At 37.9% G+C, this 24,469-nt stretch overlaps 3 protein-coding genes and 1 long non-coding RNA gene across 7 annotated transcripts; 2 read left to right on the forward strand and 2 right to left on the reverse strand.

The window, feature by feature from the left end:
* Positions 1 to 1,411: 1,411 nt before the first annotated feature.
* LOC112556385 (2-(3-amino-3-carboxypropyl)histidine synthase subunit 2-like) lies at positions 1,412 to 8,195 on the forward strand. 4 transcript variants are annotated; one of them, XM_025225347.1, is made up of 7 exons: positions 1,412 to 1,562; positions 2,156 to 2,303; positions 3,855 to 3,967; positions 4,478 to 4,710; positions 5,617 to 6,309; positions 7,154 to 7,327; positions 7,715 to 8,195. In XM_025225347.1, the coding sequence occupies exons 2-7, from the start codon at positions 2,157 to 2,159 to the stop codon at positions 7,834 to 7,836; spliced, it is 1,482 nt and encodes a 493-aa protein (XP_025081132.1). In that variant the 5' UTR covers positions 1,412 to 1,562; position 2,156; the 3' UTR covers positions 7,837 to 8,195. The 4 variants fall into 4 exon arrangements, with proteins under 4 accessions (XP_025081132.1, XP_025081133.1, XP_025081135.1 ...); XM_025225348.1 differs by having other exon boundaries at positions 4,490 to 4,710; XM_025225350.1 differs by lacking the exon at positions 1,412 to 1,562 and having other exon boundaries at positions 2,166 to 2,303; positions 3,859 to 3,967.
* A 264-nt stretch (positions 8,196 to 8,459) lies between these two features.
* Positions 8,460 to 12,389, reverse strand: LOC112556389. The gene is made up of 3 exons (XR_003097712.1): positions 12,235 to 12,389; positions 10,444 to 10,525; positions 8,460 to 10,216 (listed from the first exon to the last, which is right to left on the reverse strand). It is a non-coding gene; the product is annotated as an uncharacterized LOC112556389 (long non-coding RNA).
* Positions 10,532 to 12,228, reverse strand: LOC112556386. Its single transcript, XM_025225352.1, has one exon. The coding sequence runs from the start codon at positions 12,050 to 12,052 to the stop codon at positions 10,835 to 10,837; it is 1,218 nt and encodes a 405-aa protein (XP_025081137.1). The 5' UTR covers positions 12,053 to 12,228; the 3' UTR covers positions 10,532 to 10,834.
* A 366-nt stretch (positions 12,390 to 12,755) lies between the features above and the next one.
* LOC112556387 (ubiquitin-conjugating enzyme E2 Z-like) lies at positions 12,756 to 24,403 on the forward strand. Its single transcript, XM_025225353.1, has 7 exons — positions 12,756 to 13,082; positions 15,731 to 15,803; positions 16,212 to 16,399; positions 17,582 to 17,693; positions 18,885 to 18,997; positions 19,844 to 19,934; positions 20,544 to 24,403. The coding sequence occupies exons 1-7, from the start codon at positions 12,910 to 12,912 to the stop codon at positions 20,691 to 20,693; spliced, it is 900 nt and encodes a 299-aa protein (XP_025081138.1). The 5' UTR covers positions 12,756 to 12,909; the 3' UTR covers positions 20,694 to 24,403.
* Positions 24,404 to 24,469: the final 66 nt, after the last annotated feature.

Genomic DNA, 24,469 nt, shown 5'->3' on the forward strand with positions numbered 1-24,469 from the left:
ATAGTGCAAGTGTCTCATTTTCTTGCGACTTTCATAAATTTCGTCTTTTTGCCCTTGTCGTCCGGATCAAATTTCAGCAGCTGGTATTCTAATTGGTCTTTAGAAGCCGTCCCATCGGCTAGAAATACGTCCGGTCTTTTCTGGGCCTTTCCCGACTCGGTCTTGAATTTAATGAAGTTTTTCTGATGGACTTTAGACAAGACGCCAATGACTACTTTAATTTCTTCTTCTCCTCTGTACGTTTTTAATTCTTATCTCCAAACTGACGCCGATCGTTCTCAGATACATGCATGTACTTAATTATTCCTTAATTGTTTTTCTCTCATCGTATTTTAGTTTTAGTTCTCTGATTTGTTATGTCAGACTCTCCTTTACTCCGTAATACTTATTGTTTGCTGATTTCTCATCTTCCAGAATTTTCTCCAGGTTTGTAACACAGCGCTGGACCATTTCTAAGTTAAATTTAGTTTCTAGATGAGCCGCGCCCTTTCTGCCTCGATGTTTCCCTCCAGGAATTTCAGTTTTGTTATAGTATTCTCAAGGTCTTTCTTCATGCTTAACTCACGTTCATTGAAGAATTTGATTTCTGCTAAGGCTTTCTGTATAGGTTGTCAGACTGATTCTTATTCCCAGTTTCAAATTCACAAACCTTTTCTTCAAAATCACCAACGGTCACCCACTGTTGTTTACACATTATAGCCAATTGATCTCTTTCATTTCGGCAAACATCTGTCTCAGCCTTAAGCCGAGCAATTTCTTGGTGCCGATCACTGACCTCTGCCGTCTGGTTTCGCGATGTTCGGTATTTTCTTTAAAGTTCTGTAAATTTTGCTGCAAAGGCTGTGATTTCATCACTTAGGTCACTGTCTCAATGATCTTGTGATTCAGTTCATCACGAACCTTATGAAGAGTCAATTCTCTCTGTATCAGGGGATTTAACATTAAGTATAATGTCACCAGACGTTTCGGGGACGCATGCTAATCATGGTGTCGTCATGGTGGGCAGGCGGGGCACGCGATCAAAGGCGGGACTGTCCCGCCTACATCGGGACCTCTGGTCACCTTTATATTTTATTTTTATTTCTGCATCAATTTATATTGTCAGCGAGTGTAGAGATATGTGCCGTTAATAAACTATTTTAAATGAACCAGGTGATAGGGATAGTTTAGTTTTTTATGATGATCATTATTTGCGTTGGTTATAATAATTATAGACTGGATAAGCAGACGACAAAAGCGGAGTGACGTAACAGTACCTGTGTAGTCCCACCGCTGGCACGCGATTTTTGAAATGGTCGTCGACTGATATCCCCCATCGATAAATACTGATCTTATACTTATTTTTTAATGTCAGTGCTGCAAATGTGGAAAGTCTCGTTTACTTGAAAGATCTCTACTGGCGATCAAAATATTAACTTCCTTTGACGCTTGCGCATTAGCAATCTTTGCTATGGCGGTACCCATGCTCATGGGTATGACCACGAACTTGACTAATGTACAGCACAGCATACTTATCTCAGATTTAAGCTAGTGATTGAAAGCATACATATAAAATAAGACTTGTAAGCATAACATTTTTTATTTTTCTTTCATTCTACATATGAGATGAAAGTTCTATTTCCGATTTGTTTTTGCTTTGGCACACGTACCTTGTCGTCTGCTCTTTAAACAACATGTTGCACTACTTTTTGTAACTAATTTTTCGGCTGACATGACTTTAATAGTTTTAATACATTCCTCTACTGATTCAAACCCAAGGATCTACCACAAACGCAATGCGTGACTCTTAAAATATTTAAAAGACAGGAAATGTCTGAAGCAAAATTAGCGTGACACTCGCCAATCCTCACCAACAGTTGAACCAGATTATAAATTCTGCGTTACTCCACCGATTGCTTTTTAAAAAAAATAATTTAGTCATATATGCTTTTAAGTTACACAGAATGAGAGTTTTACCATTCATTTGTTTTATGATTATGTTGGGGGAGAACAGACAATTTAATGCTGCTGGCAAGGCTTATAACGTCTAAACCTAACCCTGTTAGAGACTAATTGTTTTTGGTCATTTCACTAAGCACTATAATCTAATCGCCCTTTATTACATTTACTAAGTATATTTTTTTATATTACAGTATGTAATGTCTTAATATTGCAGAATGATGTTAGCATTCAGCAGTTCAGATGATGTCATGATGACTAAACTAAATGTAATCCAGCAAGGACTGGCAGGTTTCACCGAGCTGTCAAAGAAGTATGAGCTGAAAAGGTGTGCAGAGTGGATTCGTGATCACAACTTTGTCAGGGTGAGTTTTTAATTTGTTAGAATAAATCAACACTGGTGGCTGTGATTGATTTGTTGTATGTCAAAAGTACTGTTACGATTGTTTAAGTAGAAGAATGCATCACAGTAGATAAAATCAGGTAGGGACCATAAGATGATAAAAGATAATCAGAAGATAATCATATCTGATAAATTAGTAGATACATTAGGGCTAAAGTTCTGCTTTGTTGTGGCTAACCTGGGGATTACAACAAAACAAGCTGGATGTAACGCGAGTGTGAGGAGCTGGTGGGCACAGTAAGAGTCAGCACTTACCCTAGTGAGAGGACCTAGGGCATGGCAGGTTGGGAAATGCCACAGCCACCCAGCAGCCACTCTAGCTTGGTGTAAAGAAAGTGATAGTGGTGTATTTGTTTATATTTGTATGTATCTATACTATATCTATGATAGGTGGAAATGTAACAATGTGGTTTGGACCCTTTGCTGCTCTGGCTTTATTATTGTATCAGATGCAAGACTAACAGAAGCTCCTTTGTGGCAGCCAAAACCCAGCTTATCCCAGTAAACAATTTAGTGAACAGACAACATTTCTTTCATCAATGACTATGGAAATATGTTATTTCAACAAATTGAAAATAAAACATGCATGTACCTGATGTCAGGGAGTATTCTGGGACAAAGTGCCTAGACATTATTGTGACTTTCAATGCTGCATGAACAAGGGCTTATTCCCTTTTGTGATTCAGCTTCTTTTGTTGCTGAAAAAACTATATATATATAGAACAAGTAGTACCAGGCATGTCTACTTTCTTCTGATAGACACTTTAATTGTGAGGGATTAGCAAACAAAACAATAAGAGCTGCCACATTGAAAACACTGAATGAAAGTTTTTATTGTAGGGAGTTGGTCTGACATGCTCCAACATGAGCTTTTGACTCTCATTGTGTTTCCCTGCTTATGATGTACATCACCAGTCTCAGAGAAGCCTAATTCTCTCACCTTGAAAGACTTTTGGCTGGCCAAAATAATTTGCGTGGAGCACTTAACAAATAACAGAAACTCTAAACAGACCAATTCTAAATAAATGGCTCTCACTGTCTAACCTATTTCTGTATTATATCAGAAGGAAACCCAAATTGCTGTTGATCATACACATGCTATTCTATCCAGCTTTCAGGGTTACTTTATGAAAAGAGATAGGAGGTGCCATTTGCAAATAAGCATGCATACAACAAGTCCTTTATACCATAGCTGCCATTATCATTCTTAATAGATTATACAGTGACAACACATGAAAAAGAGATAGTTGTGAAAAAATACACTGATCATATATTTGGTCATCACATCTGTTAAATATGATCATACTATAATCTGAAATGAAGTGGTCATTATTAACAGCTATATAATTATTAACTGTTGTTAGAAGTAATGTTCAAGGAAAAGGTGTGTTTTTAGTGCATGTTGAGGGTTATTTACCATGGGTGTTAATAATGACCATTTTATTTCAGATTAGATCAAGAACTGTCCCAATGCTGTGGCATGCAGTTTTAAAGATTTATATTTTATTGTCAGGTAGCTCTTCAGTTTCCTGATCAGCTTTTAGGAGATTCGGTCTCAGTGCTGTCTAGTCTCCAAGAAATGGTTACAGCCAATATTTTCATACTGGGAGACACTTCATATGGAAGGTAATGCTGTAAAGAAAGGCTGCAGCCAGCAGTTTTTACTAGGATACACCTCATGTAGAAAACTCCACTTTGTCTCTGTGTTTTCTTGCTTTTACATAATATAATAATAATAAGCATGTGATTTACATAGCTCATACTCATGTTCGTGAGGAATGTGTTCGTAGTGCTTGAGACAAGAATAACATACGAAGGATGGAAGGATAAAAAATTATTATTATAAACAACAGTACTGATGACTCATAAAAGACAAAGACAGCAGCATGAAGAGGAATTGGGTGACAAGAACTGAGGGTATCGTGATTCTGCAGAAGAAGGAGTAGGGAAATAGCCAATAGCTTAAAAAAAAAAATGGGGGGAAGGAGTGAAGATGGACTAGTGTTGTGTGGACTGTTGTTAGAAGTAATGTTCAAGGAAAAGGTGTGTTTTTAGTGCATGTTGAGGGTTATTTACCATGGGTGTATTCCCACAGGGTTGAGGTAGAAGGGCCATGGTCTTTTCTGACTTTCCCAGTGCTTTCTGCAGCTGCTGTGTGGATGAAGTGGCAGGAGAACATTTGCAGGCTGACTGCATTATTCACTATGGACCTGCCTGCCTCAGCCCCACCCAGCGACTTCCAGTACTGTATGTGTTTGCCTCATGTCCTGTGGATATTAAGCACGCAGCCCAACAGTTGGAAAGCCTGTGTCCAGACTACAGCAAGCCAGTTCTCCTGATGGCAGAGACCAGCTACCAGCATGCAGTGGGTAGGCACCACTGAACGTTTACAGCATACAGCATATTCACAGTGATTCTTCTGCTTTAGCTTATGGCATTACTTTAGACATAAAAACGGAGAAGGGATCAAATGCCAGTTTGTGAGAGAAATTAAACACTAAACCAAGCTAAGCCACAAAAAAAAAAGTATTTTCAATTGTTTCTTCTGATGTTACCAATTACAGATCACTGTTTGTTAATGATATTCAGAGTGAAAGATGTAAAAAACACACACTTTTATTGCACAACTTAATCTTCTTCTGCATTGTTAATGCTAGTTATGCAGGGTAAGAGTCAGTTAGGTACAATTTGATAAAGTGTCCACTATGCTAGCAGCTATAGGGGACAATACAAGTGGTTCTCAAACATGGTTTATGAAATGCTCTCCTTCCACTGCCTTTACCTTCTTAGATAAATCTAGTGGACAGTAGCTGAGCAGGAAGGAGTTTTGTGACCATAGGCTTTAACTAGGGACTAGCTACAAAGTAATGTAAATTAACCACCAGGGTACAGAGGCTCTTCTTTAAAAAGTTCATCGCAGCACCATTTTTAACAGTTGAAACCAAACTGTTTTGCTTAAAGAATAATCCCACAAAAACTAAACAAGCGAAGCACTTCAGAAAGATAATTTTTCCTGTCTCTAGGTAATATTATTGCTAAGCAACATAATGGTTAAGCTACAGTGATTGATTTCTTTACTCAGAGAAACTAGAGAAAAATAGAACGTTTAATGTAATTAGGAAGGTCTTAATAAGGTTTTACTGTAATGGAAAAATTGAGAAGAAAATTATTTGGTGTAAGAGAGGTAAGCTTTTATGTTAATTATTATTGTACTTTTCTGTAGCTTGAGAATATAGAAATTGTCAAGGAATAGTTTTTTTTAAAAATTATTTCAGACTCCCTTTATGATGAGCTGAAAGGAAAATATAATGGACTTGTGACATCCCAGCTGAAGATGCCTGATGATGTTCACGAAAAGTCAGCAGATTCTGGAGAGAAATCTGACAATCTGTCCAGTGGGAAAGCAGATACACAGATTAGCACTTTCTGCAAGTGCAGTCGCTGTTTTCAGTTACCACCAGGTGTTTCACTGAATGAATGCTTAGTATTTTTTATAGGTCAAGAGGGTCTTGTCCTCACCAACTTTATGATGACCATGAATAAATGTGGTTTTCTGACATATGACCCAGCCACAAAGATCTGCAGGCAAGAAAGTCTTAATGTTAATAAAGCCCTCATGAAGAGATATTATATGATAGAGTGTGCTAAGGATGCATCCATTGTTGGGATTGTTGTGGGAACACTGGGCATTTCTGGCACACGGGATATAATAGCACACTTAAGGCTTTTGGTGAGAAGAGCAGGGAAAAAATGCTACACATTCGTGGTGGGTAAACTGAGTGTGGCCAAACTGGCCAATTTTATGGAGGTGGATGTGTTTGTACTTGTGGCATGCCCACTCAATTCATTGCTGGATTCAAGTGAGTTCTATCGACCAGTTGTGACACCATACGAGATGGAAGTCGCCTGTAACCAAGCCCGCGAGTGGACAGGAGATTACTTGACAGACTTTCAGGAACTTCTGCCAGGTAAGTAGATATTTTTTTTTTCAGTGACTTTACTCGGATATAGGGAAAGAATAAATAATAATAAAGGTGGTTCATACTCGCACTCATAAGGAGCGTGCATTTAGCATTTGAGACAAGTACAAGACATGGACAGCATACAAAGAACAAAAGGATAAATAACAGTATTGATGACTCATGAAAGACATAAAGAAATCCCAAGAATCAGGTAATAAGAACTGAGGGTATCATGATTCTGCAGAAGAAAATGAACAGGGAAGACGCCAATAGATGGAAAAAAAAAAGAGGGAAGGTGGGGGGGGGGGTGAGGATGGACTAGCATTGTGTGGACCGATATTGAGACCAATGCTCAAGAGGTGTTTTTAGTGTTTTAAATCTCTCAAATGATGCCTTACTGTAATGTTGTTTGGCTTGCACCTGTGGTCACTTGGCTACAGTATCACAGGTCACTTGGTTTACCAAGTGCTACTGGTGACTTGGCTTAGCATCTACCAGTGGTCATGGCCTAGCTGCCCTAGCATGTACCAGTTGTCAAGGGGATACACGACTTTCACTTGGTCTAGCATCTACAATCGGTTGATGTGTTACTTCTCATTCAGTTGATCTAGAGACAGAAAAAGGAGACTTGTTATTTAGAAGTGTTTTGTCTTTACAGTCATGTGGAACTTCTGCATATGGTTTGATCTTGGTATTCAGGAAGCAAATCTTTACATAATCTGCAGTCAGCTGTATGTCATTAATTGCATTTTCAATTTTTGATTATATCTGGATGTATGCTAGTCAATAACTTTCTGCTGTGCATGATATTGGTTATTGCATTTATGTTACTGGTTATTCTGTTGTGCAGGATCTGCCAATTACATTCAGACTACCGAAGGAGCTACTGATACTACATATGTGTCTTTGATCAGCAACAAACTGCGAAGGTTGGGATGTAGCTCAGGGGAGGATGATGGACCAAACTCAGCATCACTTATTCTGCGCTCAGATGCCATGGGTGTGGCATCTGTAGAAATGGCTGGTAGGAAGTACATAACTGAAACCATGTCTGTATATACCAAAAGCACGTTTACTGAAAGGAACTTGACAGGGATGTAAAGTATCATTGATATCACTATTATAACAGCATTTCTTTGTACACAAAATAGGGCACTAAGGTGACACCAATACGGTATTTTGTAGTGCTTATAAATATAAACAGATACATTGCTGTTTTTAGTATTCTTGTCAGTTTTTAAAGATTTCATAGGAGCCTGATGTAGAGTAAATATAAAACCTAGATGGTGATGAATGCCATGGTGCTGTAGCTCTCTTATCATCAGGAATATTTGCTGCTGATAGAAATAATAAAGTAATTGCAAGCACTGGTCTTGAGAGCAGCTTCTAATACTGTTTTCAACCATTTCAGGTGATTATTTGGCACAACGGTCATGGAAAGGGCTGGAACAAAAACTGGAGAACACACCTATTGAGAGAGTACGTGAGGGACGCCGGGGTCTTGCGATGAGTTATACGCATGAGACAGAGTAACAGAACCTGGAGAACACACCCACTGAGAAAGAATGTGAGGAACATCAGGGCTTGCCATGGGTTATACACATGAGACAGAAGATTGGAGGATACGTTCCTGATGAGAGATTTGCAAGGGATATCTTGTCAAGGGTCATACACACAAGAAACAGAACCTGGAGAATACACCCATGAGAGGGATGTTGTCTTCCTATGGGTTATTTGCATGAGACTAGTCAGCATATTATTGTCCTTTGTCAAATAAGACTTCTCAGTTCAGTCTTACACAGCCACAAAATGTCTTGGGAGTAAATGATGGTGGTTTTTTTTTTTGTTTGCTGCACTTGAAAGATGAAAAATACAGTATCTCAATATGGTCAGTTTTCTTTTTCTGGTGTTCAAGCCGATTTGTGCATTATCTTAAATTTTACCCACCTGACAATGTACACGAGATTTTGTGTATAAGGCATGGCAAGCACTCTCTACCGTGTGTGATGCTGCTTTTTAGTATTTTCTCACACGGTCATCTTTCCCCAAAAGCTGTAATATGTAATGACTAAAGGGAGACATGAGGGTTCAGTAGTGACCACTAGGTTTAAAACAATGACAGCTGACAGTACAATACAGAGAACATCAACCACTTGTTTTTAAAGAATACCATTTTTTTAATCAACCATACTGAAAAATGATTTGTTTAACATGTACAGTATCATACAATAAGCAAGTTCAAAATTCACTTGCCTCAGACCGGTCTGAATAATTCTTTGGCAATTTGAGAAAAAATTGAATTGGGTCACAATGTTACCCATTATCTGACACCCCTGACCCCAATATCATAAATGATCTTTATCTGCATAATTTTAGGACCTGCAAAGAAAACCTATGCATTCTGGATTTGTGCAAGTTAATAAAAAGTGTGATTTATATAGCACATATCCATGCTTGTAAGGAGTATGCTCTTGGTGCTTGAGACATGGACAACATATGAAGGGACAAACAACCGTACCAATGACTAACATACAAAACACAAAGAATTGGATAACAAGAACTGGGGGTATAGTTATTCTGCTGAGTTAAACAAGTTGGGAAGACTGAAGATGGACAAGCCACTATGTGGATATTTGGCAGACTCAAGGAAGAGCCTGTGTTTTTATATTTAAAGGATTTAATGGACAGTAGGCAAGTTATGGATATGGAAGGGGTGAGAGTTTCTTTGTTTTGCTGCATAGCAAATAGAAATCCTGCAAATATGATATGTTCTGGAGACATGAATAATTAGGATACAGTCATCAAACAGCAGAGTTGTCTGGCTGGGATGTACAGAGAAAAATGTTCAAAGAAATTGAGGACAGGAGCCTGCAAAGAAATTAAAACACAGCATTGACATCAAATGGACCGGAATCCCAGAAAAAATGCCTGATGGCCAATCAGCGGCCATATGCGAGGCTATCACATCAAAAGAGATGTACCTGTTCCAGATATGAAGCAGCAATGTCAAACATGCATGTATTTGTTTTTTTACTGCACTTGCCAATGGTCCTCAGAACCAGAATCGGAAAAAATGCAGCCTGTCTGGATAAAACGTGACTATGAGACATAAAATTGAAAAAAAAGAAGCCTTTTGAACCTTGTACAACCAACAAATAATAATTTTAAAGTCCTAAATTCTAAAGATACACAAATGGATCTCAGCATTACTGACAACAGCAAATCTACTCGAGGCAAATGGAAAAGCATGTGTAAATTTTCAAAGAGAGAGAGAGAGAGACACCATTTGAACAAATTATGAAATACAGCTGTACCTGCGAAGATATGGCCCCAGAAACCACCCGCAATTTTTGTTAAAATTACCTATTAAACTAGAGACACACCACCTGCCTATCCTAATAAGGTGCAGTAACAACAGCAATAATTTAAATTAAAAAAAGCATCCTCCTCTTCCCCAAAACACCATCCTATAACACATATCAAATAAAGTAGAACTTTGTATTAAAGTGCATGCTACTGTGTAACCGCATACACTTAATTCCCTTAAAAAAAAAAAAAAAAAAAAAAAATGTCATAACTGTAAGCATGCCACAATTATTTTGAAGCAGTAATAAATATAATGCTGATTCAAACACAACCAGGGGTCGGACAGTTTTTCTGGTGGTATGTCGATACTACTGAAGCTTTGGAACACAGCATGCATTGTGAAATCCAACTTTAAAAAAATCTAAAATTGTCTCAAAATTGCCAAAGACGTATTCTTACCACAACATACTTAGCCTGAGTTTGTTACTCATTTTGAAAAATGTTTCCCCATTATATTCATCAGCCAACAGTCGTGAAGTGGAACAACTGTGCACAGGAAACTGCCTTCAACACCACAACTCTCCTCTCTCGTCTTTCGGCAACATAACTGTTTGACAAAGAGCAAATGGTGTAAGTCTCCCGAGCCACAAATCAAGAGGCTTGAGGAAAGACTTCACCACAGTGAGTAAATACAAGATTGAAGCATCAATTTCAGTTAATGACCAGATAACTATTAAGATAATCTTCTTTAACGATTAAAAACACTGAAAACATTTCCAGACATGAAAGTATCTATCCAACCCCAACAACAATCTGCAACAGAAGTCACCTTACCAAATATTAACTAAGGTTCCCAGCCTAGGTGGCTGAAGGGCAAGAGTAATGGTCTGCTCAGGTATCAAAGCCTTTGCAGGACCTGGAAGAGAAAGCTAAAGTATATTATCAAAGAACAATGTGATCAGAGATTATACATTAGCTGCAACAGTACTTCTTACACTGCTAAGTATTACAGCTTTTGGCACTATACAATTGATACTCCTGAGAAAACTGTTAATGCATCATATTCTACAATTTTTGATTCTGATGCTCAAGACCAGAAAAAACACTGCAAACTATGGTAAACAGAATTGTTTTCACAAAATTAAGGGTTTTTATGCATATCCATGTTCAGTTTTTTCTTTCCACGAAGTTTGCATCGTGAAATCCCTGTACTGTTATAAGATGTTCACACAAATTCTGAAGCAGCACGTGACATCTCTGAACAGTGATGACAGAACTCCAAAGAAACACCATTGCTGTCAACATGGAGACACACCCCAGCTTTTGGCTCTGTCTGCAACTGCAAACATTGCCTCTTGGTAGATGAGTAGTCATGATCACTTTCTGCAGATGTTCTTTTCCTTGACCCAAGGAAGGATGATAGTCTGACACTCTGAGAGTTAGGAATGTTTTTAAGGAGATCAGCCAGGGCACTTTGGTTTGAAAGCACTGCTTTTAAATACTCAACTTCAGTCTTTAATCTGCTGTTCTCTTCAAGTGTATCTTCCAGATGCTTTTCTAGCTGATTAATCAACTGTTTTTTTTCTCTCACCTCATTTTCAAGGCTACCAACATAGTTCTTTTTCCTGAGGCGATTAGCCTTGGCCTGTTGAGCATTTTTTCGATTACGTTCTTCAAGTGCCTTCACTACTTCATCAGGAGTATTAGGCAGATCGTGTTGTGTGCGGACAACACGCACAACCTTCACATTATTAAGTGTCTGTTTTGGATTCTTCAAGTTGTGTGGGGTGTCAGCTTTAACTGTCTGCCTTGAATTAATAGATTTCTCATTCATCATATAGTCATTTTCTTCCACATCAAAGTCCTGATCACAAGAATAGCTGCTTCGAGTATCTGCTGAAATGGTTGTCGACTCTTCACTGCTTGTTGACAGTTGTGCTTGCAGACGACAAAGCTTTTTTTTCTTGGGAACTGCCACACTTACAGTCGGAACACCCCCAACTAATCCACAATCCACTGGCAAAACAGCTGGGTTTGCAATTCCAGTGAATCTCCGATTCTTCTGCTCACCACTTGGTGGCAGAATTGTAGCAGAACTATCATACATCACGTCTTCGTTGATGCCATTTTGAAAACAGTCATCACTATCTCCGTCGTATTGTGGCGTGTTATCACAAATGCCGAATGGCCTAAACTGACCATTATCTAGTAATTCATCCAACATGATATCCGTATCTCTGGTTGGGCTGACACTTGAGCAAGTCGACATAGCTGCAGGATCGGATAGACCACTGTCTGACTCGTGGAATGGGGTCTTGTCCGTTGCACCACTAGATAAAAAGTCGCTCATATCGTACAACATGAAAGGAGTGGACAAATTCAAATTATCTGTATCGTCTATGTCAAATTCGAAGAAAGATGGTGACAGAGGTGACAAAGACATGCTTCTGATAATCAAGAAACTGCTGCCAATTTATCTTCGAATGTAAGAATCAAGTCACTGATGCAGATAACTTTTCAACTCTGCTTACAAAATTTTGAGTCCGTTTTCTGATCCTGATGGCTTCAGTTAGTACTTAAAAGAATGCGAAAACGTAGTCTGAAAATAAGTGCAAGAAAATGTACCTTATAAAGCGCACGTTCATTCACAGACAACGAAGATATATACCAACACCCGTGGCGACCACAGCGAACAGCGATGATACCCACCAACACCACTGGCGACCAGAAGAGAAATGCCTACGAGGTGGGTTGCGTGGGACTATATTTAGCCCTGGGTCAGCAACGTAAGTCGAACGTCTTGTCCGAGCACTACGCGATTGGTGAAAATTAGTCACATGGGCTAGATTTTTCCCCCATGTGCCACTAGTCATCTATTTTTAGAACTAACGTCATTGATTACACCATCGACTTTGTGCGACTGCAGCAAATCCGCGTAAAAAACATAGTTTCAAATTGATTTTAAATGTTGACGATTTTTTTTTTATATTAGCACTGTCACTACTCTTCATGAGTTTTTATATTTAAAGAAATAAAACCTAGAATACTATATACTAGAAAACTTCAAACATTGAATTATTTGCGCAAGAATTAAAAATTTGTGATTAAAATTTTAAATCAAGTTGTCACTTTTTTTAAAATGCGAGAAAGGCAAAGTGACGTCAGAGAACGGGTCTGTGATAAATCTGGATAAGGTCAAAAAACCGGAAGTGACCCCAAGTACCATAACACGGGAATGACTGAAAACAACAGTTGATGAAAGCTGCTTTGAAAAGGACGTTGAAACAGCCTGTCTGAGCAATGGCAACTTCTGATTCTAATTCGAGCACAGAGGCAAATATTGAAGAAACGCTTAACAATGTTTTAGAGGAAAATGTGTTACAAACTCCACCGGCCATTCCATGGGACCCTCTCAGTTGTCGGGACTGGGACGCAGAAAAACCAACAGGACAGAGTATTTTGCGCATCAAAAGGTTTTTATCCTTGGTATTGTTTTGATTCAACTTTCAGCTGAAAATGTGAAGTGGTGGTTGCAACCTGAGTCAGGTGTATTTTATTTTCTTGTTTCACTGAACGATGAATCAGTCTCTAAATGATATATTTATGTATGTATTACACCGAAAAAGGAGATTCATAAGCTACTTCAAAGAATGTTAAAAGGAGAGAATTGGTTTAAGGCACCCCTTTTTCTAGTACCACATCATACGTATACAAATGTCTCTGGCGCACTCAGGCATAAAGTAACAGTATTTGGTATCTGACAAAATATTCCACTGGAATTGCTATTCCTATTCAGAGAGAACATGGGGGTGAAAATTGAAATGGTTGGTTTTTTTTTAAAAGGACCATTGTTGTGTAGGTGATTATGAGCATTTACTTAAATTTTTTGCATAATCTATTTTTAAACTGTTAATACAGAGTATTAAGTAAAGTATTCTTATTGTTTTTTATTTTTACCATAAAAGAGGTTAAGTTCAGACATGTTTTACTCTCTGGAGTACTTAAATATGTAACGTTTATAAATTTTATTTAGTCAACCAGTAGAGACATTTTATTTGTTTAAAGAGACTGGATAAACCTTAGATTACAGTCCCATTGAACTGCTTATTTATTTTTAAGGTGCTGGAACTAGTACAGCCATGGCAAGCCTTGAATGTTGCTTTTTTATATTTTCTGTTCGTCCTTCTCTCTGTGCTTAAATTAAACAAATTTGTTTTTAATATCTAAGAGATAGTTTCATAAAATGATAATTTTTAGTTTACTTCCACCATTTGAATGTAGATTTTCATCAAGTAGCCAAACTTCTATGGGCATCCTCTGAAAAACAGACAAATTTAATAAATGCAGATTTATGTACAAAATCTGATAGGTAAGCTGTCTCCCAGACTGTCTTTACTATTTTCATTCAATTACACTCGAAGTACTCCAAAACCTAATTTTCCCATTCTTAGAATATACCTTTTTAAATCTAGTCTAATACTCAGGGAGCGTGCTGTGGATTAGTCTCCCTCTCCATCTTAAGCAAATTGACATCCCTGAATTGCTTTCCACACCATTTACTAAAAAATTAGATGAGGCCTCTACAGATACCTCCCAGCTCCAGGATCCTTGCAAATATCTGTTTTTCATAACCATCACTTTAGTATATATTCACCTTCTACTCTCGTTTGATATCTTACCTTATGTTTACTACTGATTATTTTTATAGTACTTAATTACTTTACTTAGTTTATTCTTTCCCTGTAAAGTTAGTTTTAGTTTATTCCTTGTTGTGCCCTTGAGGAGCATAGGGCCGCAACAACACCTCGCCAGTGGACCTGGTTTTGGGCAGCCCCCTTCAGTTGGGCCCATGTGGTTCCGATGTCCTTTGCGTCACTTTCTGCTGTTCTTTTTCAAGTCTGCTTTGGTCTCCCAACTTTCCTCTTCCCCTAAGGGTTCCAGTCAAGTGCTGCTTGGCAATAGTGTCAGCTGGTTTGTGCAGGGTGTTTCCTATCCAGCCCCATTTGCACTTTTTGATGTCTTGGCTAGTGGCATTCTGGTTGGTTCTTTTTCACAGGCTGCTATTGGAGATCTTTTCAGGCAAGCTTATTTCCCAGAATATTGCATGGACATTAGTTGGTAAAGGTCTGGAGCTTGTTGTTGATGGCATTTGCCACTCTTCCAGGTTTCAGAACCATACAGTAGGACTGCCTTCACATTGGTGTTGAAGATGTGGGTCTTACTGCTGAAGGATAATGCTCGGGAGTTCCAGATGGGAGGTAGGCTATTGAAAGCATGCCTGACCTTGTTGATGCGGCTTTTGATGTCATCATCCGTTTCACCGTCCTTGTTGACAATGCTCCCCAGATACGTGAAGCGGTCTTTCCAGGATGTTCTCTCCTTGAAGTTGGATTGGGAGTTCCTGCTTGTTGTTGATTCTCATCACTTCGGTCTTCTTTCTGTTGACCTTTAAGCCAGTCTCCTCTGCTTCCTCTGCTAGCTTACTCAGATTGGTTTGTGCATGTTGTTGCTGATGAGATAGGAGACTAATGTCATCTGCAAAGTCCACGTCCTCTGGCTGTTTGGTGAAGGTCCACTCGATACCGGTGTTGTTGTCTTGGGTTGTCTTGCGCATAATCCAGTCTATGACCATCAGGAAGATTGTTGGGGATAATATGCAACCCTGTCTTATGCCGGTCTTCACTACAAAAGGTTTAGTGAGTTTTTCCCTGTAAAGGGCGAGGGCTAAATGGAAAAAAGCATCTTCTTGCTTATTGTACCTCTCGTTAATAAAGAACTGTAATTGTAAAAGAAAGCAACATCTAGTGTTTAGTCTTATAAACAAAGCAGAATGTAGTAGTAGTGTGTATGTGCACGCATGCAGTGCCTAATTTTAATATATTCGTAGTCTGTTTATAACCTTTGTTGGTTTGCTGATGTGCCCTTTCTCTTCCTCGCATACACACACACACTCTCTTTTAAAGAAGCATGCAATTTGAACAACTACGTAAGTATTTAGGTTTCTGTTTATAGTAAATCAATTTATTATGGTTTACATAACTGCATAAAATTAAAATCTTTAGATTTTTCCCTAAAATTTGTTTGAAATGTACAAAAAAAGATTTTGTTATTGCTGTTACAGAGACATCATAACTATCTACAAAGACCCACCTCCAGGAATGTGTATAGTGCCTGACAAGGATGACATTACTAAAGTACTAAAGTTTATAATGTATTTTTGTACAATTAAAGACTCACCAAAGTCTTACACTGAGAGCAACTAATGTTTTAATGATTTTGCTTGTGAACTATTTTTTGTTTATATATTGTTTTCATTACCTCTGGCAGTAATTATTTACTTAACTAATTATGCATCTTAAAGATATTTTTTAGACTACTATTTCAGTGTCATTTTCATCCAGGTCAGAATGTTTCAGCATTTCACATCAGAATGTTTTAAGGGTGTTTGTGGGTTGGTTATGCTTGTTTTATTTCGACCATTCTTTTTTACAGTTAATGTGCATTGTGCATTTCACAGCAATTCTAGGCTTAAGTGCTGTTGAGTTTGCAACCACTTTACTTTGGTATCATATAGTCACCATTTTACTAATGTTTTATTTCAGGTTCATGCACTGCTTACAGGGCCATTTGACACCCCATATGAGGGAGGATTTTTTTATTTCCTTATCCGTTGTCCTCCTGACTATCCTATCCATCCTCCTCGTGTTCGTCTTATGACCACAGGGGATGGACTTGTCAGATTCAACCCTAACCTCTACAAAAATGGCAAAGTGTGCCTCAGCATTCTGGGGTAGGCAGTGCAGTGAAATGTATTTTCTGTTGGTACTTTTACTGTAAACTCATTAAATATGTTCATCTAAGACAGAGGTGGGGGAACCTTTGTTTCTGCCAAGTGCCATTTGGATATTTAAAACATCATTTGCTGGCCATATAAAAGTATCAACTGAAAAATTAGCCGGCTATATTTGGTCAAACATTTATATAACTTGTATGACTGGAACTGCTTCTCTATCACCACATTGGTTTATTTTTTTTTAAAATGTACATTATTATTATGATTCATTTAAAAACAACTATGTTACTATTAAAAACTCATTGATTTATTGAATTTTGAGTTCCACCTGCAGCTGCCTTGGCAGTGCCAGACCAAATGATTTTGCAGGCAATGGCTTGGCAGGGCCAGACCCAGTGTTTCCCATCCCTGATCTAAAATCTCTGTCAGTTATTTATGCAAAGTGATACTGCATTTAGATGGTATGTGAGTCTTTGGTTTCCTGTAAATTTATGAATAATGCCAATTCATTTAACAATAATAATGGTGAAAGCTTTTATAGTGCAGAGTGCTTTAAAACATAACAACATGACACAGACAAAATTCCTGTGATTCTCTCTTTGAAGTTAATGAAAATGCCAGGTCATTCTTCAAATGGATGGCATTCATAGACCAAAATGGTGAGAGATCAGAAAGTCATTAGACTAGAGCAGAATAGGTCAAGAATCAGAAATGCTGATCAAATCATTAGACAAATTTCCACATGATCACAGAGTAGAAGTTGCAGTAAAATGTTAAAGTTCCTGACTGTTTGAGACTGATTAAAAGTATGCCGCAAGGACAACATGAAATGAAGAAACTGTGATGATGTGAGCCAGAGAAGACTAGTAGTAAATGAGAGTTGGTATTGGAAGATGAAAAACAAAAAGCCACGGTTGAATAAACACGATGCTTCCGATGTCATAAAATGTACAGGTCGATAAAATAAGACTAAAAGCACCACATATCCAAGTAGGAAACAAAAATGCAGAGAGCAGGCTCCCTCAAGCCTGTTAGGTGAAGGGACACCACTCTTTCTTTAAGAAAGTATGTTTGGTAAGGTGTTAAACCCTAGTTAAAACTAGTATTTGCTTGGCATGTGTGTCATAGATTATGCACTGTATATTATACTAGAATTGTTTGCTTTGGTGTGTGTTTCAGGACTTGGTCAGGTCCTGCATGGAGCCCTGCCCAATCGCTGGCCTCGGTCCTAATCTCTATACAGTCGGTGCTCAACGAAAAACCTTATCACAATGAGCCAGGATTTGAGCGAGTCAGTGTTAATAAATTTTCTGTGTCAAATTTTTGATCATTTTTATTTTAATCAGATACTAATTTTGCTTGCAATATAAGCAGCAGATTTAAACTGGCACTGGAGACCATGTTGCACAACTGTTTATTCTTCAGCACCAAGTTAATGAACGGAAGTAACTGATAAATATAAAAGTTTTGACAGTAGTCTAAAAGTAACAGATCTGCTTCCATGGCTGGCAGTTAAGTTTCTGATTCCTACTTTATGTCTCAAAGTGTGCGGTGAAGAGTAGTAAGTTTTTAAGTTATCATTTTAGTTATTTGCAGCATCTCTTCCCTTACATCAGAACTTCAAGCACAGTATAGTAAAAAAAGAACTAGATAACCCTAAAATACAAAAATAAATAGCAAAATAACAGTCTGAAATATTAATGGATATGAAGCATACAGGACAAAAAGAGAAGAAGGTAAACAGACTGCAAACTCACAGAAAATGCAAATCAGTCATATCTTTGAACTAACTTAGAGGTGGTTGAATACTTGCACTGTTGGAAAAAGGCCTTTTAGACCATTGTAAAACACTAGCAATCTTTATGTAACACCAGAAGAGCAGTGTGATATGTTTAGTCTTCCAGAAAATGAGTTGAGCAGCATTGTTTTGATCTCTAATGAGCTCAACAGTAATCAAACCTGAAGGGCATAAAGGTAGGCATAAATGTTTTAGTGGACTCTTTTATCAGGAGAGATCTGATATATCAGATTGTATGTAGCTTAAAGAAGATATACTTTTATGGTATGATATTTGGACTGATGCAGCAGACTATACATACAGATTTCTGACTGATGTTATGAAATGTTTGCATCAGAAAGTGTTTGACCTTTTTGTTAAGTATTTTTCTAAGCAAATCCTGGGTTATCTAGTTTCCCACCACTGGCCTTGCAGCTAGGGCTATTGATATGGCCCCATATATCAAAAGTTAGTTTTTTTGACATTATTGATTAAAGATTATCTTAATTTATACCCATCACTAACATAATCATGATAACTTTTGAATTGCCTTGTGTATTGTTCTCACTGTGAGATAGCTGAGATGCTGACATTGCGTAAAACTCCAATCAACTAACCCCAGAATTACAGACAGACAGATTTATTTTAAGTTGGTAGTCAGTAATGAAGAGAATGATGCATATAGGAAACATGTACTTTTTACAGGAGAGAAATCCTGGAGATGTCGCCCGCTATAATGAGATCATCCGCCATGAGACTTTACGGGTTGCAGTTTGTGATATGTTGGAACACAAGTGTCCTTGTCCAGAAGCCCTTTAGTGAGTATAGGGGTTGGTTTACAAATTTCTTTGTTGTGAAACAACTTTTGCATCCTTTTGAATTTGTCATAAATATGTGTCTTAACATGTAAATGTCAATACAAAACACAAATCTGTGTGTTGATATGAATGTATAGGTTGGCACTTGTATCAGAGAGACTTTTTGGAAAAAAATTGTTACTGAGATTTTCATAACCTGTATAAGAAATTAGTTAAAATTAGTTACATTATCTTGTGCTATGTGTTCTTGTATAGCAGGCAACTTGCATTGCTGAAGCCAAATGTGCTGGCCAAAGAGTTAAGAATGGACCTACTTGCTCAAGTAGTTTGTGAAAGAGCATGTATCTCTCCTAAGCACATAAATGTGAATTCCAATAGGTGATGTGAACCTAATGCTATGGTATCCCAGGATTTGTTGTGAGTTTATTTACTGGCATGGGCAACATGTATTCACAGGAAACTGCTATGGTTATATGTCAAGCTAACAATATGTGATATTAAATGCTATGGTTATTTATCAGCCTAGCTGCATGTGATTTTTATCTAAACAGAATTTAGGGAACCTTAAAGAAGAATGTAAACCAAGCATTTTCCAGAAAAGAATTCAGAGACTAAACTTGGAGATAAGGCAGTTGCTTGCTGCTTCTTAGATAAATTTCAGATATTTGAAGGTGGATGTGTTTCTAATATATTGAGTGCAGTCTTATAACCCTATTTCAGCTATTTAGACCATGCCAGTAATTGATATTGAGCACTATAAGTATTACAGCTTAAATATTTTAAAAGGTCATGTGAGCAAGGTTGGAGAGTGAACATATCGTATATTTTGGAAATGTTTATTTGCAGTGAAGTGATGCAGAAATCGTTCTCAACATACTTTGACTACTATGCATCTATATGTCGTAGCAATCAAAACCTTAATGGGCAAACAATGCAGGTTGGTCACGTTTAAAAAAAGATCAATGTAATTCCTATTTTGTATTGATGCTTATTGAAATTTTGACAGTGGTCTGAAAATAACCTGGTAAAAAATTATCTTCAGATGCTTGGGTTGATTACATGAGACTAATTCCCAAATTTTAATGAGTAACTCCACTCCATTGAGAAATAGAAGCTCTTTAGCATTGATGTTATAATGAGCTTTTTGAAATGGGTCAGATTTCCATGATGATAATAGGTTAGCTTCCATGATGATAATAGGCTAACTGTCAGGTAAATACCTTCAGAAAATTTCCTATGACACTTTCACACTGATCCTAATCAACCGATATATTGTGTCATGCCTAGCCTGCTTATGGGGACAGTTTATAAAGAACAAGTATAATCATGCTCGCATAAACACAAACAGAGTTCAATATTGATTGGATCAACAATTTTGAATTTTAAATTCATTTCCCATCTCATATTTTTCCTGACCCTCCCTCTGAAAACAACAAAAATAAAAAAAATCATACATTTTGTTAACACAAGGCTTAAGAAGAGTACGCACATTTTAATGAAATATGTCATGTTCGCAGGATACTGATAACCATGTTTACTTTTTTAGGACCCATTCGGTGAACGTCGAGGTACCTTTGACTACCAATCTGTACTGACTAGGCTTGAGGCTCTCAAAGCTTCTCTTTGTCATGAACCTCCAGAAGCTTCTGATCCTGAAGACTCCTCAGATTCAGAGACAGAAATGTCAGCAAGTTGATACTGACCTTTTAACAAAACTATGGTTGGGGACTGGAAGGCAAACTGTGTGTGTGTGTTGTTGCATGTACACTTCTTGTCTGTGTTTATGTTTAGCATTAGCTGGTGAATATTTGCATAACCATGTTTTTTATTGGTACAAATATAAATATTTTAAGGAGGTGTTTACTTGGCTGCAGGTTTTACATGGTTAAGATTATGTTTCTGAGTGTGCATGCATGTTTGTGTGCCTGTGTCTGCATACATGCATAAGCTGATGCACAAAGATAAAACTGGCCAATTCTGATGTAGCACATTACAGCTAGCATGTGCTGCTTCAGAAAATTATTTTCCTGGAATGTAATGCATATTCCTCAAGACTACGAGCATGTTGTTTTTGAATTATAAAGATGCCTTTTTTTACAAGGAGAGTGGCTGAGAGTGTGATGCTATTTGTGATTGACCACTGATTACATCAGAGATGGTTAGACTGCTGCTATTTAAGTAATCTTATGTGCTTTTAATGGAACTAGTGATATTCTGAGAATCGTTGATTAATGCATGTTTGTAGTTTGAAAAAAAGTGCAATGGTGTTCTTTGGCAAACACCTTCACAAAGTAAGGAGAACATGGATAAAGCTTTAGTAACTTTTGATTCCATTGACACTTGTGGCTTTAAAACACAATGCCTTTGCTTTTTTGGCATTTTCAACAAAGCTTCTAGAGCTGACTAAAAGAAAGAACAGGGTTCAGTGGCAAAATGGGGGCCATCTATTTATATTCTATAGCTTTATCAGGTAGAGTTCATGCATTTTTGGGACACTGGTAATATATAAAAAATGATCGGCAGCTTCATGATGACAGTTTATCAGTGACAGGAGAAGTATTTACAATTCCTAAGGATGGTGCTCTGACAACTTCCTCGGATAATTGACCATTTCTAATGGGGTAACTTGTTGCTTTCAGTTCAGCAAAGTGAAAGAGCCTGTACCAGCGCTAGTGTAGCTGTGGAGTACGACTGTTCCAGTGCTAGTGTAGATGCTGAGTGCAAAGAGGAAGCTGCCTAATCTAGTGACTTGAGACCTAACAGTGCTGTGTATTAAAAGTGACTGCTTTTGTCTTCTGTTTGTACACCAACTTATGTGGCAGTTTTGTCATATCTTGTAACCCATGACCTATACATTGTCATAGGTTTACATGTTTTATCATGTACACTTTCATGACCTTTGACAGACATTACTGATATGGATAAGCTTTCATATGTTTAATATGTGTTTTTTCCTTTGAGAGAGATATATCTCATGATATTCTTAAATTAGAGCAAACATGGATAATATTTGCTTATTGTTAATGTTTAGGCAGGGGTATGATTTGAAAATGATGAAAGATTCTTTCCTGTTCTGAGATATTAAGATATGGAAATTTCTTCGGGGGGGCCACCTACATGTGTTTGATTCCAGCTTTGAACAGAAATGAGTTGGTGCAAACAACTGGCGCATATAAGTCATTAAGTATGTCCACAGTGAGTTGCAGAAATGTGGTCCTGTCTTAGAAATCTTAACTTTGATTGTACTTCTTGGAAATAACATAAATATCTTACATTTTGTAAGCATAAATAAGACTTTTCTAAACGTTTAGATTGTTTTCCAATTTTACTAATAGAGCTGGTGACACCCATCCACCAGGCCACACTCGCCTGCAGAGAAGATGTTCAATTTTGCTCACAGATTTTCTGCTAGACTGACTTGGACAGATAGTCACTTCTGATTTGTTAAGGTTAAATGCCTGGTTATGGCAACCGGGAGAAGTATGTTTTGACTTGTATGTAGTATCTCTCATTTACAATTATTTTTGAGCTGTTTCTGATTGCACACTATCAGATTTAGGCTTTAAAAGACTTTCAATGTCATAAACACTTACAAGCGCGTCACTGGCAAATTTTCGGTAATTTTTTAAAAAGATTTTTTTTCCAACCTCGGGTATTATTATATAAGTAAATTCTGATTTACTTGTACATATTTTCTTTATCCTTGTTCTGGAGGCTTTGTAATTTTTTTTCTCGCAGTTTTTCCTAAAGCTGTTCAAGTTTTCTGTTTATTTGTGTGTTCATGTGCGCGTGCGTGCGTCTTTTAGATTTTCTCTCGTGCGGACCAGTTTAATATATATTTTTAAAAGACAGGATTTCTTGTGGCTAGTTTTCTTCTTTGTATTACAGCATGTGATTTTCTTACAGTCGTATATTTTCTGTGACTTTTAGAACATTTTTTGGTTTTAATTTTTGTGGCTTTATTGAGGCTCTCCACTTGATCGTGTTGAAGCATTGTTATACTCCAATTTTTTCTTCAGAATTTTTCTCACGATTTCCAGTTCTCCCGTCAGTGGAAGTAACACTGACGTAACGTGAAGAAGAAGACTGGGAATTCACTGTGAAAAGCGCTGGCATACATGTATCTGGGCAGGACAGGAGATACTGAAGACGCCGGCTGACCCCCGCGCTCACTTTAGGTGGATGTGGATGAAAAAGAAGAGGTCTTTGACAAGACAAAGCGTCCAATAGTGCTCTGGAAAATACGCGGAAATGTATCACAAACTGTATTTCTCTTCGCCAGTAGATATTTGACTCTGTGCTGTGATCGTGCTCATGTGATGGGAGTTTGTCTTGTGAAGCTTCACACCTACAGTTGCTAGACAATGGGAGGATAGCCCTTCCGTTAGGCACCTTCATCCGCGTTTTCTCGTTTTCTGTTATTTTCAGATCTCCAGCTGACGAAGTAGGGAATAAATGCACACATCTTCTCCACTGAGCTGTGATGAGGTAGCTAAGGGGGTGAATGGCGATGGAATGGTTCTAGGGCGTGAGAACATAATTTTATCATCGTTTTTTGGGGGGTGGGTGGTAGGGGAATTATTCACGGCGTGCTTTTTTTTTTTTTTTTTTTTTAAAGTCTATGCTGTGATCGTGCTTTTGTGATGGGACATCAGGGTTTTAACTTGTGAGATTTTGGGTAAGCTACAACTTCGGAAAGTATATCAGAGCAGAAGCGAACGTCAGCATTTTCTTTTGCCGCGGCAGCTGCAAACGGTCAACCGGAGACGACTCCTGCCGAACAAAATATCCGTTTGGCCTGTCCGCACCTCCAGTGCCTAGAGAAGGTGATAGTGATGACAGGGATATGAAAGAATCATGGCGTGTGTGTGCGCGCGCGCGCCGCTTCTGTTCTGAGCTAGTCTGTGACATGTTCAATGCCAGGTTGAAAGACTGGAAGGAGTTCTTTGATTGGTGGTGTTTCACGCCAAAACTGCAACTGTATCGCGAACTAACCAATTCTGCTTAGAACGCCGCATACAAAGACAAAGAACCTACAACCCTTGATTCTCACCATCTCACAAAATGGATACACAGCACCAGGCCACCCTGAAAATAATTTCCAAAAGATAGACGATTAAGGTGAACACGAAATCATTTTGCGTGCACCGCCTTCCCCCAGATGGTCGCCGAAAGATACTTTAATGTTTTGGAGTAAACATCATGTCTTTATGAGTTTGTTTTGGCAGAAAATGACAAATTCTGTTATTACTGCGATATATTGTTATGAACGTTTCTTCCCGGAAGATATCTTGTTGGGAAACGACAATGTGACCTTGCGATAATCATTTTTATGATGCTACCTGTTAACTGTTCACGATGTCATCTGTAAGATTACAAGTCAAAATAAACATCTTGATTTCTTTCCTTTCAGTGTCATGTGAGGAAAGAGACTGGGTCTGAGAGTAAGGGTTTAGAAGAATTTTTTTCAAG

This window comes from Pomacea canaliculata, linkage group LG2 (assembly GCF_003073045.1).
Source record: "Pomacea canaliculata isolate SZHN2017 linkage group LG2, ASM307304v1, whole genome shotgun sequence".
Lineage (NCBI taxonomy): Eukaryota > Metazoa > Mollusca > Gastropoda > Architaenioglossa > Ampullariidae > Pomacea > Pomacea canaliculata.

Bases quoted from the DNA above. Each gene is read 5' to 3' on its own strand.
- LOC112556386 (XM_025225352.1), bottom strand. From the start codon at position 12,052: ATGTCTTTGTCACCTCTGTCACCATCTTTCTTCGAATTTGACATAGAC.
- LOC112556385 (XM_025225347.1), top strand. From the start codon at position 2,157: ATGATGTTAGCATTCAGCAGTTCAGATGATGTCATGATGACTAAACTA. The intron at 3,968-4,477 runs GTAATGCTGTAA...TGACTTTCCCAG, and splicing joins GGAGACACTTCATATGGAAG to TGCTTTCTGCAGCTGCTGTG. The intron at 6,310-7,153 runs GTAAGTAGATAT...TCTGTTGTGCAG, and splicing joins CTTTCAGGAACTTCTGCCAG to GATCTGCCAATTACATTCAG.
- LOC112556387 (XM_025225353.1), top strand. From the start codon at position 12,910: ATGGCAACTTCTGATTCTAATTCGAGCACAGAGGCAAATATTGAAGAA. The intron at 17,694-18,884 runs GTCAGTGTTAAT...TACTTTTTACAG, and splicing joins ATGAGCCAGGATTTGAGCGA to GAGAGAAATCCTGGAGATGT. The intron at 19,935-20,543 runs GTTGGTCACGTT...TTACTTTTTTAG, and splicing joins TTAATGGGCAAACAATGCAG to GACCCATTCGGTGAACGTCG.